This window comes from Botryllus schlosseri, chromosome 2 (assembly GCF_051294905.1).
Source record: "Botryllus schlosseri isolate E-star chromosome 2, Bs_hap1, whole genome shotgun sequence".
NCBI classification, from domain to species: Eukaryota; Metazoa; Chordata; class Ascidiacea; order Stolidobranchia; family Styelidae; genus Botryllus; species Botryllus schlosseri.
Window position 1 is genome coordinate 26,640,226 of NC_137237.1, and position 13,906 is coordinate 26,654,131.

The 13,906-nt window shown below is 39.7% G+C and overlaps 1 protein-coding gene across 1 annotated transcript in view; it reads right to left on the minus strand.

Moving 5' to 3' along the window:
• The window catches only part of LOC145457130 (uncharacterized), a 252,504-nt gene that overhangs the window by 30,825 nt on the left and 207,773 nt on the right, over window positions 1-13,906 (minus strand). Inside the window, exon 4 of the mRNA XM_080335305.1 lies at window positions 953-1,190. Within this exon, the coding sequence (XP_080191431.1) occupies window positions 953-1,190 (238 nt within the window). The remainder of the gene's footprint in view (window positions 1-952; window positions 1,191-13,906) is intronic.

Below are 13,906 nucleotides of genomic sequence, written 5' to 3' on the forward strand. Positions count from 1 at the left end.
ACAACTAAGTAAATGTATCCTTCTTATCCGCAATGTGACAGAAATGCAACTAAAAGTCTGCATTCGTCCGTCGGAAATTGATCATGATTTCATTTCGCCTTGATATAAGAATCGGATGTACTTTATAGCAGTTAGAGAACTTAAAGCGCTGGCTTTTCAAGACTAAATTTGCATAGCTTCAGTTCCGTGCTGTTTTGTAAAACGTAACAACCCATGCAGACTCAAATGATAAAGATCACTTTCGACTTTGAAATGAACACGGAATTCCAAACTAGAGTCCACAGAAACGGGACTACCAGGGCTACATGAATGCTGCCGAATCGCATTCAAACATTGCATGACTGAGAGAAATGTTTCCTTTGCAACTTTCTCAGCAAACGACGCGTTTGGTAACGAACCTTTGTGCGGTTACTATGTCAGGCTTCATGCAAAACGCGCCGTAATTGATTCTACAGTTTATGAAACACACTCTATAAATGCCAGTAATGCATCACAGTTTTAAAAAGCCTGTTGCAAAGAGCGTGTATTGCAAACGCCTACCAGTCCGCAAGTAACAGAAACGCGGCCGCGCAAGCGTTTGCTATTGAAGTCATTGTATAACCTATCTCTGATACTGACTATTCACTTTATCACCATTGAAAGTTACATAAATACCCTCTTTCAAAAAGGCATATTATGGTCTGTTTACATTGTAAGCCATATACGACCATATTCACAGGCAAGAATAATCGCATAACAAAGATCCAAGTACGAAGGCAGATATTTTTGTGTTTATTGGTCAATTATCGATCAATTTGTTTGAAATATATGTATCGACACCCCAATGCTAAACCGCCCCACCCAAATCTTCATCCTGGCTACGTCTATCTCTAAGCATTCAGGTACCCGATTTTGCCTAGACCTATATGCGTAGCTAAGACACGTTTGGCAGAAGAAAAAAAGTAGGACTTACCGGTAACCTTCCACCGTATCAATCTGTAAGATATCCCCATTGTCAACACTCTCCTTCTCCAACGCAGCCTGAACCGCCTGATTGCTGCCGGTGTTCCCAACCACGAATATCGTGTTCAGCAGCAGTCCATCAATCACTTTCACCGCGCCCCACGTCTTCCGGATCACGTCCCGTCTCGACGTGTGGATCGGCGAAGTCTTTACGATGAAGAGCATGAAATACCGCGACCGGCCATTTTCTAAAATGACAAGACGGTGACATTTTAAACGCATTGCCAATAAATAAAGGGATGAGATTCGGAGCAACAGTTGACATACTATGGTTTATTTGATGATGGCGTATGACTTTCAGTGAAACCTAAGTTTGCAATTAAGAAGAAGTGAGATCATCGCTCATAATAATTCATTGTAGTATACTAAAATATTCGTGATTCGCCAAGAAAAACCTATGGCCGTGGCGGTGTTTTCACAGGATACACCGTATTTCATTATGACATAGCTCTTGAGCATACGATAATGTGGTGTGATTGATGGCTGGCTCTGGCTTGTCTTTGACTATACTGAACAAAGGCTCTTTATTCGACCGGGTCTGCCTCACAACAGAAGAGTTGATCAGAGTCGACACTGTGTGTGTACGTACACTGTGCATGGTGTTGGGGCAAGTGGGGACATAACGATCATATATCGATGAAAATTTGTTTCATATTTCATCAATGTCATTCTATATAAGTATGCTTAAAAGAATTTTTATGATCGTTTCTGAATGCAACATTCTGGCTTTGGGAAGATGAATCATTTTGAAATTATCGGTTCGAGTCATTCTTAAAACTTTACGGATCTATCAGATTCCTATTTCTTTAGAGCAATCCAAAATAAGAATGAAAATGTTTTGGTGGGTCAAGCTATTGAATCGATTGGTACAGACTTATTGTACAGTTATTTACAAGCAATTGGTAATATATGGTGATGGTCTTCCTAAACTTCCACCACTGGGGCTGCAATTAGTCCAAACACGAGATCAAACGTATAAATGAAAAATAAATAATAGGTAATAGGCAATTGAATTTCATGGCATATTGTGAACCAATTAGGCCCGTTTTCAGTCTGTTGTAACGACACTGAGCCCAAACCCCAAACACGTCCCCAACATCGAGCGAATGGCGTGTGGCTCTGGCATCATTAAGTCATTAAGTCACGATGTCTGATTGGCAGCGTCATAGCTATGGTGGATAGTTCATGCAAAGATCAGTTTTGTTAGCAAGAAAACATTAACGACAGATGAAGCTCGAGAAATTTTACCGGAACAAAAAAAAATTACAACTGAGTTCGATTTTACTTCACAATGCACACAACAATGAACCGCTGACTTGCGTCTCGTAGTACGTGAGTGAAATATGCCTTTGCTAGCTGTAAGTTATGATCTTATCAAGCCCAACACCTTTCCAAATATCAACTTCAATGGCGAGAAGTAGTTCCTATTGAATAGAGTTGACTCAAAAATCGCGATAATACTATGCTGTCATATCCAAATTCAGCATTGCCAAGATCTCGTATCCGAACATTCTTTATATCCGGTTAAAATACATAGATTCGTCTACATAAATCTGGTAGCAGAACGGCGAATCGCAAGGATATAAATTACCGGTAGAAATATCCAAATACCTAGTCCACATGCACTTCCCACGATTAAACTCATGCCAGGGAAATTGAGACGTTTTAAAGCAGCTACAAGTCCATACACGCAGTTCAAGAATACCATGAGTTGACCTTAGTGGCACAAGGTAGATGCGAGGGGTGGTAGGGGCAGATTTAGTGAAGTCAATCGTCAAATGTGAGAGCCTAAGCTAGTGGTTCTCTTCGCCCCCTAATCAAGCTCGAAATATCTTTATGGCGACCTAAAAGCTAGAGATCATCAGTAACGATGTACTTCCTACTTTTCCGTAGAACTCAATCGAGTAGTTTTGTTAGTATGCTACTTCGCCAACACTCTTTCACGCTGCAATACTGAAATTTGGATACTTTATATATATATTGTCCAGTGAAAAGTAGTTTTTGAAGGCACTTATATAAACAACGCGACGCTACTAAGTTGAGAGAATTCATAAACAAGTTCAATTGCTGTTAATGTCAAGCCAATATTTCCAATTTGATCCTATTTACCTCCACCCGGACTATAGGATGAGTCTAGCTATGAGACGCTTTCCTATCAACGCCCATCGATTATAACTGCGCAGTCCCACACATATTTGCAATTTTCCACATTGCGGCATATTACAAATACTATTTATTGTATACGATTAGCTTCGTCTTTTACACGGATTTTTCGATAAGGCACAAGATTACGTCTTGATATAATCTTCCAATCTCACGGTGGTTTATTGGTTTTGTACCAGCTGCAGAGTTTTCTGTTTAGATATAGATACATGCATTCTCAGATACCGTAATAAGAAAGGAGAGGAACTAAGACACCGTTTGAACACTGTTAAAAGCAATAAAACAGTATTAGACGTGAGGTGTTTTGGAACAATATCAAAATCTAGTTTCCCACATAAACACAATTTCGATGTTCTGAACAAACACCTGCCTGCTTTTGTGCCACGCGTTTAGCGGGATCGCCCAATCGTCAATGTTTAAAGACAAATAAATCTCAATTAAAGTCAATACCATAAACTCAACCCAGTTTGAGCGTGCACGGAAACAAGAACAATATCATTTTTAATACAAATTCCTCAAAATAGTGCGAAAGCATCCTTATTAACACAATTTAAACGTAGACTCGGGGTATGTGTGTCGTTTGGAACATGCGGAAACCAGTTTATTTGCACGAAATCCCTTTCAAATATCTTTGGGCAAACACGATGTACAGCTATACAGTATATCGAAGTAACCTGCTGAGTGCGCCTTCATTTCGTATCGGCAACGTTTCTAGGCACAAAGGTCACACTTCATAATCCGTCATATCACAATACCTCTTTGATGGGACAATATGTGCATAATACAGTCTTCTATAAAAGCTGGTCAGCAGCAAGGTGTGATTTTCGGACTAATCAAGTAGGTTTTGTAGGAATGAACTCCGCACTCCAGTGTTCATGTTTTCCGACTACTTCAACTTATAATTAAGCAGTTTTCGAAGTCAAATATTGATTTCAAACATCTTAGATTTTGTCAAGGGGACAGCGTATATTTGCGTCAATTCCATTTGAAATTCATGACACCAAGACGCGCAGGGCTTGGTATTGGTCCGCTTTTGACGCCGCCTCAGCGAGGGTGGCAATTTCGAGTGACTGGTACTCACTACTCAAGGGCCCCATCGAGACTGGAGTGAGTACTGGCTGCAAATGTGTAATCGTGTTAACCTACTTTTCAATAACTTGAGTAGTGCATTAGCGGCTAAAAACCAATTGTATGCTGTCGGTAGCAATTTAGATCGGTACAGTGAAGGTTCAACGGTATTTCATTAGTGCACGTGACGGATGTGCCTATATATATATATTACCCGGGTTTATAGATAGTTGCTACGCTTGGTGCTCGACGTAATTCGAAATGAGAGGAGTTTCTTTTAGCACTCAACGTCTATGAAAATAAAGATTTTATGACTTACAATTACAAGATAGAAACGAACAAGCAAACAATATATTCATAACGTCTATTTATATCACCCGAAAATGTTTCTGGTTAAATAAATTGGAAGCATAGGGATGCAGTGTTAAGCGGAAATGAATAAAAAATGGGCCGACTCGAAGTGAATTTGAATTGTGAGCGTACATCTAAACCAACAAATAAAGATTTGTTGCATTGTCTTGCGCGGATTGATGTTGCTTTGCTTTACAATCCCCCGATATGCATAGTGGAATATAACATGTATATACATAATACATATTTCCAGTATCTTTCCGTACTATCTGAAGACTTAATTCCATGTACGAAGGTGTGGCCAAAGCCATGATGTTCGCAGAGGATTCAATGAGGTCTCTTAGTCAGCACCAATCTTTCTCTATATATATCGCCGATCTATTCAATCTACTAAGACCCTAGAATCCACAAAGTAGGTATGGACAAGCTGCTTGTATAGATAATAAAGACGTGCCGGCCGTAATTACACCTGATGATATGAATTATTTCATATTTCCAAGGAACCGCTTTGTGTATTCGTTGACGATTCGACAGTGGACGATTAAATATACATTCGATTAGAATAGACTACTGCATTTGGCATTTCATTTTCGATACCTTTTGAATATTTAATTGGACGCGTTCATTTCCGCGAAATAGGCACGATTATTATTTATGGCATGAAGACGCGCGATATTCAAGCTTACGATGTGCTGGAATTTTCAAATAATATCACATTACCGATCTTCGAAGACTTGTCGGCACGGCAACGCCATCCGTGTAGAAATATTCATATATGTTTACTCGTTACATTATTTTGGTGGCATTTCACCAGTGGACTGTAGATGAAAGTCATCGAACACTTGTGTTGAAATATTTCATTGCGAATTGATACAGATCTCATGATTTCAATATGGAGACACTGTATTGTGCAAGAAGAATGGAGTGCGAACAATCACCTTCTGGTGAACGGGCTAAGCGACATCAAAGGTATACCGTGTTGGGCGGATTCGCGTGTGATATCGCGCCGACTTATATATGAGCTACATATCGTGGGCCAAATGTCCATTGAAGTGCATGTGAAGAGGGAATTAACGTTACCCCAAACCAACTAACATAAAATGACCTCAAGCCTCAGTCCCCACAGAGTTGACGACATGACGAAAAGAGCATGGCATTCACCAGAATTAAACCACTAATCATTTTCGCGCATTTATTCGCCAGGTAAATGTTTTGGAGGTTTCCTCGAGGATATACTCGCCAAATTATGAGATATGGGATATCACAAATTACGATACCCAATGCAGACCTCTGCGACTATGCAGTAGTAGTAGTAGTAGTAGTAGTAGTAGTAGTAGTAATAGTTGTACAGTACACATAAGAAGTACACATAAGGCTGTTATTAGATGTCAACAAGCCTTCTGTTTTTCTATAGTAGAGCACAGACTTACGAGCCAGTCCAAGAATTGTTTACAAATGGATTCATACGGTCGCCCACGGAACAAAAAAGTCAATGACACAATAGCATGCACGGTGTGCAGTCTGTACACCTAGGTATAGGGGAGATGTGGTACCGATGGATCACTGGGGCCGAAAATACTTGAAAAATTCTCCATGATAATTCTATGATTACACTCCGTGAATGTCTAGAATTACATGCTGGCAGAATCTTTCCTCACATGCAAAAAAATTCGACCTGCGTGAGTTATGGGGTCTGTGACGAATGATTTACGTTTTAGGAGTTGTAAAGTAAATTTGGATCGACATTTGCATTTTTCTATATCACCTTTCAGACTAACAAGCCCGCCATAATTTTTGATGTGATGTATAGGGCATGTATCAGGGTATATAATGAGACATATTTTTTGAATCAATAACATCCTGGAGTGGACTATTTTCAATTCAATTACAATATTTATGGGGTGGGGGACCTATGTAACCATAGCCAAATCAAGCATAATAGATGGACCAACTAATCACTTAACAACTGAAACTCGCCTACATATATATAGGCTGTAAATCATACTTACCTGTGGTGTTTTATCGCTATTACGAGGTATTTGAAAGTCAAACTGTCGATTTGCGGGTAATATGTATGTGGCATTAATTTTGTAAGTTTGGGCGTAAATCAAAACATAATTTTATGCCAACATTTGAGTTGATATAATCTATTTTATTCTTGAAGGTCGCGACGAAACATTCTTCATTGGCTTGCTGTAGCTTAGATTATAGTACACAACAAAACAAGTTAACAAATTTGAGTTTTTGAGCGTATGTCTTATAGGTCCCATGGTCGTGTGCCTTTGGACCCACCGGGTGGGGACCGATGACACGCTCGACCAACAAATTTTAAACGTTTATAAATATTTTTTGAAAAGGCGGATATTCATGTAAATGTCCGCGATAGGTAGAGCTTGTATCGAAGTGTTGAGACAGCAAAAGATCTGCTATTCTCGGCTAAAGATTTGAGGGCCAGAGATCATTTTGCAATTTTTGATCCATCGGTATCACATCTCCCCTATCCGACAATTAAGCATGTGAGATAGGACATGGTTCGGATTAGATTGGGTCCCCGACCGGAGGGAGTTGGTGGATGCGGAGATTAGATTGCTGCGGGCGGTCACAATGTATGCAGGAGATATACGGAGTACGTGAGAGATATCGTAGTAATTCACAATCAGGGGACCATAGTCACGTCGATATGAAAATCAACAGATCCAATCTACCCTCGTTTCAGTTTACAGGGAATTTTCCGAAGTAGAATAGCTTTCGACTATTACATTACAAGTTCCGAATTTCTGTCCAATTTGCAGCAGGATTGAGTCACAAAGAGGCAGGCCACGGAACATTTCCAAACCGAAAGTGGGACATTACAACAGGATGGTTGAAAACCACTTGGTTAGATTAAGAACCGGACAAAACGAGGATCTTATTCTGATCTGAGTTATTTATTACGCTTAGAGTTGAGTCGAGTATTTATGTACCATCAACTCACAGTCGGAAAAAATTGAGTTCTAATGCCATAATCTCTTAAAGCCACAAGCTTTCACGCGTCGACGAGGACGATAATTTACGTTATAAACTCGATCAAAATAGTTCTGTAAAATTATATACAACAATGACATAGCGTACTGTAACTTAAATCCGTGGCATGAACAGTTGAACACTACATGTTGTTTCGACGCACGTATAATGAGTACTGCCCTACATATATTTGGTGAAAATTATACACCCCGTTGACGTTATCAAGGGTACCATGGTCACAAGCACATAAATGCGCACTCGAAGTCACAAGTGTCGCATAATTTTGGTACCCTGAAATGTCGACACCTACCAGTCGAGACAAATCATTATAATCACTAATTGATTAGGCTTCAAGTATTCAAACCTCTGTGTTCAGCCCTATAGGCAAAATATGAACCTAGTTACAACGGCATTCAGCCAAGGTGATTAAATAGGATTGGTAGGGTTCATATTCGGGATGGATTTGAAATCAAATGCTTGATTGTATCCACGCTCAAGTGTCGACGAAATTTTACTGTGATGAACTCACAGTAATCAACAGTGAGATCATGTATAGCTACGGAAAATTCATGGATTGAATCAACCGATGCACTGTACTTGTGCATGTACTTGTACAACCAGGGAGACGAATATAATCGACTGTGTGGAACGTATGACACGTAGAGTCATTAACGCAGTGTGAATTGAATATGGTTTTACCCACTATCACGCAATATTGTGTTTTCGATCGTTTGAAATCGCACTTTACTTTATCCCTGAAATCCAATAAGTCAATTCACATAACCAAACCTGATAAAGGATCTGGTGTAGTCATTTTGAATAAGTGTGACTACATTTCTAAAATGGATTTAATTCTCGGCGACAAGTCTAAATTTGAAATCCTTGGCCCTGCGTGTGACAATGACAACACCTCCAAGATAGAAGCTCGTATTCAGCGTCTACTATTGACCCTCAAGAAGGCGGGAAAAATCTCTTCTGCTGAATACGACGATATCAGACCCACTGGCTCCATTCGACCACGTATGTATGGTCTTCCGAAGACTCATAAATCGAATGTACCCTTACGTCCGATACTATCGATGGTTGGATCAGCGTATCACAAAGTCGCGAAGTGGATTGCGAGATATCTTGAGCCGGTGAGTTTGTTCTATGGTGGTAACTGCATTCGTGACTCGTTCACATTTGCTGATACCATTCGTAATGCTGATCTCGATGAGTCCGAAATCTCTATGTGTTCGTTTGATATATCTAGTTTATTCACGAACGTGCCAGTTCAAGAGACTATAGAGATTTGTGCCAATGAACTCTATGGTGGTGTCCTTCCATCTCCTCCATTCTCAAGGTCTTCTTTTGTTAAATTAATGCGATTGATCACTTGTGATGTCGAATTTAGTTTCAATAACACCATATATACACAGATCGATGGTGTTGCAATGGGATCGCCGCTTGGTCCCATTCTGGCTAACATTTTTGTGGGGTATTACGAAAAACGGTTATTCGAAGATATTGATCGACCATTAATGTATCAAAGATATGTTGATGACACCTTCGCCATATTTGAAAATGAATCCCAGTGTGATTTGTTTCTGAGCAAATTGAATGGTCTTCACCCATCACTGAAATTCACCATGGAAAAAGAGGTTAATAATTCATTAGCATTCCTTGATGTTGTAGTGGAAAAGACGGGTGCTAATTTTGTTACATCAGTTTACCGTAAGCCTACATTCAGTGGGCAATACATTTCGTGGGATTCTTTCTGTCCAGTAAAACGTAAAGTAAATTTGATAAGAACTCTGGTACACAGGGCTCTGATGATTTGTAGTAAAGTCAAACTTGATTCTGAATTGGAGAACATTCGGTCAATCTTTCAGTCAAATGGTTATCCTGATCATATCATTAAAATGACCATAGATCGTAAACTCAAAGATTTCAGAAAAGTTAAACCGTTCGGACCTAGAAAATGTCCTGTTTATTTGCATCTTCCTTGGATTGGGAAAGTGTCCAACAGGTTTGAAAAACAAATTAAATCGTCAGTGAGCCATTGTTTTTCACAAGTAGAACCTCAGATAATCTTCACGACGAAATCTCTGATGCCTGCAACGCAAAAGGATGTGCTACCTGCGACAAATCAAAGCAATATAATATATGAATACACGTGCCGATGTGACAGTCGGTATGTAGGTCGCACGTCTCAGCGCTTGCAGCAAAGAATTCGCCAGCATGTCCCACGGCAAATTAGAATAAATAATGTTTCTCCAACTCCTTCATCGCAGTCTGTTGACACACTGCGTGATTATGATCAAGTTACTGCTTGTAATTCGGCTATTGAACAGCATCTCTTATCCCATCCAGAATGTGCTGATCATTACAACGACAGTCAATTTTCTATACTTGCTCGTGGCCGTTCTCTTTTTCATTTAAAGGTCCTGGAATCTACAATCATAAAGCTACGAAAGCCGATTCTCTGTCGCCAGAAGGAACGCCTCTACACTCTTGGAATATTTCATTAATGTTATGTGTTGTGTTTTCGGTTATTTATAACCGAATATGTACTCGTAACGTTTGTTTTGTACCGTTACTACCGTATCTAGCCCGTCTACTAGTTGCTTGTTTTTGTTATTATTACGCCATACAGACAAAATAGTTCTTACATTTCGAATTTGATTCACCCCATCACTAACGTTCGCTACTGATGAGAGTTAGTCGAAAAGCTTTTAGCGAATAAATTAACAATATGAAGTTATTGTTTCGCGTTTACCGAAAATCCACTCTTGTTTCGTTACAAAAAAGAACATGATGTGACGATGTGCACGAAATTCCGTCGGGCTATACTCGAAGTGCTAGCTCCAGAAATACCGTAAACACAGCTGTCAGGGTGTAACGTCCAAATTCCCTGGATTCATTAGTTCCCATATGGTGATCTACGTAAAATATTGTTTTGCCCGGGTGGAAAATTCCCGAGTTTCAATGCTAAGATCAAGCAGTGACGTCATATAATTTCGCGAAATTTGACAAATCGGTTCGGTGAATTTATTCCACTTAGACAAAGTAAGGTTGGACAGTCAAATTATATCCGACATTTTGCTGATTTGGATGCAGATATGTCAAGCAAATACATAACATGAGAAGGCTACGTCGGGATGCGTCAACGGGAGATGCAATTCGTATGAACACAACTATAAGCATACGTCAGTACTCAATATACGTTGCATGTGCTGTGGAGTTTTGTTATATACCCCTGTCCTGTTATCAAACGACCGATCCCTAGCACCCAGGAATTAAGTATGGGACTGTGCCTTGCAAAAAGTATCACGAGAAAGTATCGAGAATCAATGACGTAATTCGAAGAGAAATTTCAAGGTAACGTGTCTGAGATTAGATGGAATCCCTTGTTATATGGGCTTTTGCAGAGATTTTCAAATTGATATAAAGAAACTATATCAACGAGAGAACCGCCAGCTTCTGGAGCAGTGCTTTCCAAAAATTTTCGACTAATCGTTCCCTTATCCAGCTTGACACAACTTTTCGCCCCCAAAATTTACGGATCCGAAAAAAAGGACATATAAACGGGAAATTTTTTTACCTACTCTGATCGCTGTTGAATTGACCAAAAAAAAACGGGTAACTTTTACGAGTCGGTGATCGGAAAACCGGTTTCCGCGTCTACTTTCCATTGAGTTGACCCTTCTCCGCGTCATATGCAGAATAAGAATTTGAAGAGACTCTTTGGGGTACAGAACTTTAATATAAATTTTAATAATATATTCATTGCAGAAATTTATTAAAACCCGAAGCTTTTCGAGCTGACACTCTTCAAGGGCAATCGTCATCAAATGGAGAATTTCAAAAACATGCATCTAGCTACATTGCATACAACCAATTATGACGTCATCGAAACAAACAACATGAAATACAGGCAAACCGCGAGCGCAGCTAGTAGCCAATTTTTAGATTGACTAAAAATTCCATCTGCTGACACAAGCGCGGTCGATGGATTTTAATATAAGTCGATTCCAGTGCAGACAGATGGAAATTAATGCGGCCTCTACCTAATATAGAGAATCTTTCATCGCGATAGTTTTTAGCGCAAGTTGCATTCTCAGCCAAATGTTTGCCGATGGCAGAGTTCATAGCCATGACCTGATTACGTTCTAGTAATCGCAGAACAGTTACGGCTGCGTCTTCGCGAGAGTCCAATGTGCGTGATCTAATAACGCTCGGAACATGTTGTTTGAAGCGTTCCTGCAAGCGCTGAGTTGTTCTTCCAACGTACCGACAATCACAGTGGCACTTAAAATCATAGACTATATTGCCTTGTTGAGAAGCAGGAAGAACATCCTTGCGCGTTGCAGGAAGCAATTGTTTGGAGGTGAACACAACATTAGCTTTTACGTTATCGTAACAGCGATTTACAGCAGAAATCAATTGCTTTTCAAAACGGGAAGAGATGGGCCCCAGCCACGGTAAATGTATATGTATATATACATTCTCCTCAGACCGTGTGTTCGTGTTTTGTGATTTGCTGCTGGGATTGAAATTAATGTATTTTCTGTACACAGAACTCTTGATGATGTGTTCGGGGTATCCGTTATCGATTAGAATTTTGCGGATATATTCTAGCTACGCGTTTAATTCTTCGCGGGCATATTTTGGCCGTGTTAATTAAATATATCTCACTGGAAGTTCTAATATTTTCACCCCCTATCGCCCCCCAGTCGTGCCCTTTGCTATTTTTGCACCCTTGTCTCTCAAATTCGCCTACTGGGGGGGGGGGGCGATATCGCCCACGTTGAGAACCACTGTTCTAGAACTAGACTTAACGAAATGGTTTTCTTTAATAGGAATCTTTGAATTTTTCGAAAACGATTTCAGTTTTTTGAAACTTATTAAGATGTAAAACATCTATGCCCATATATTGTGTATTCTACACTTAACGCCAAAATGAATCTGGATTTAAGTCATCATGCCCAATCAAATCACTGCTAACCGCCCAAATAAAACTTACCAAGCGTATAACCGACCAATGTGATCATGCACATCATTACTAAGTGAAGATTGCACATTTGTACGATCTAAACGGCACATATTTAGGTGCTAGGTGCGAACCACGCTGTTTATATAGATGGACACAATTACAGACATAAAATGGCAATGGCCTGATTTCATGCATACCACGCTAGAAAACCAGCGCTGTGCAAGAACATAACTATACATGTACAGATTAATTCAATTTAAGAAGTGATGGTTTTTATTGACACAACTTTGACCTATACAATTCGGATACGAATACCATTCAGTATTCTTCGTCGCCAATCTTCGAAGCGTCTATTTTCCGAGATCCTCGAAACGACAGGTCATTGTTTATACTATACTTTCGTTTACGCGTAAACGGCGTTGGGTTAATATTATAAACGGCTAATACAACTTTGAAGGTAGTATGTCAAACAACACTCATCCGACCGTACGAGTTTATATTCCAGGTGTATATATAGGCCCATACAGCACGGTACTAAGCTATATGGTCACGTTGATACTGGCCAGAATTTACTAGGTCAATGCATACTGCGCTGTATATCAAGAGAATAGAAAAGTTCGCGCATTACCTCAAGGATTGATTTGTCATTTCACTCGATGATTCGTATGTTTTCAGTGCATGACATAAGATATTTCGCTCTTATACTAAGAGAATATTGTTAGGGTGCATTTTAATTCGCTATGGGCTAACGTCAGCAACTACAACGTCTGTGTTATGTTGCTGCCTTGAAAGCATCAGTTCAGTGATTCTAAACCTGAGGTACGAGTATGCTTAACGCTTACACACGGTGCCGGATTAAATCTGTATTTCATCGCAAAAACTGAAAAACACGTCAGTGGAATTTGATCTGTTATAAATGAAGATTAGAGAAAAACAAACCAATGACTATGTTTTTGTACGTACGCGTAACCAAGGAATGGGGAAAGGTGGTGTTCTTACCGCCTGAAGATTTGCGACCTGGATACTATGCTATTATTACGTTAGAGTTGATTAGTGACGCTTACTTGATGGTAAGATATTTTCCATATTTGAATCCTGGCTACGGCTAAGCACCAATAACACATAAATTTGGTACCTCTAGTGAAGGTGGTTGGCGATTTCTACGTAGCGATAACAAGCAAAAAGTCGCGTACTCATACTCATATTAAGAGTCTTTTCAAACTGGTGCCATTCATTTATGTGATTATTACAGTCAACAGATCAATACTCTTCCGTGCATTATGAATACGGTATGAGGAAGTTATGAACGCCAGTTTTAACGCCAGATATACCTAGAAAGAATAC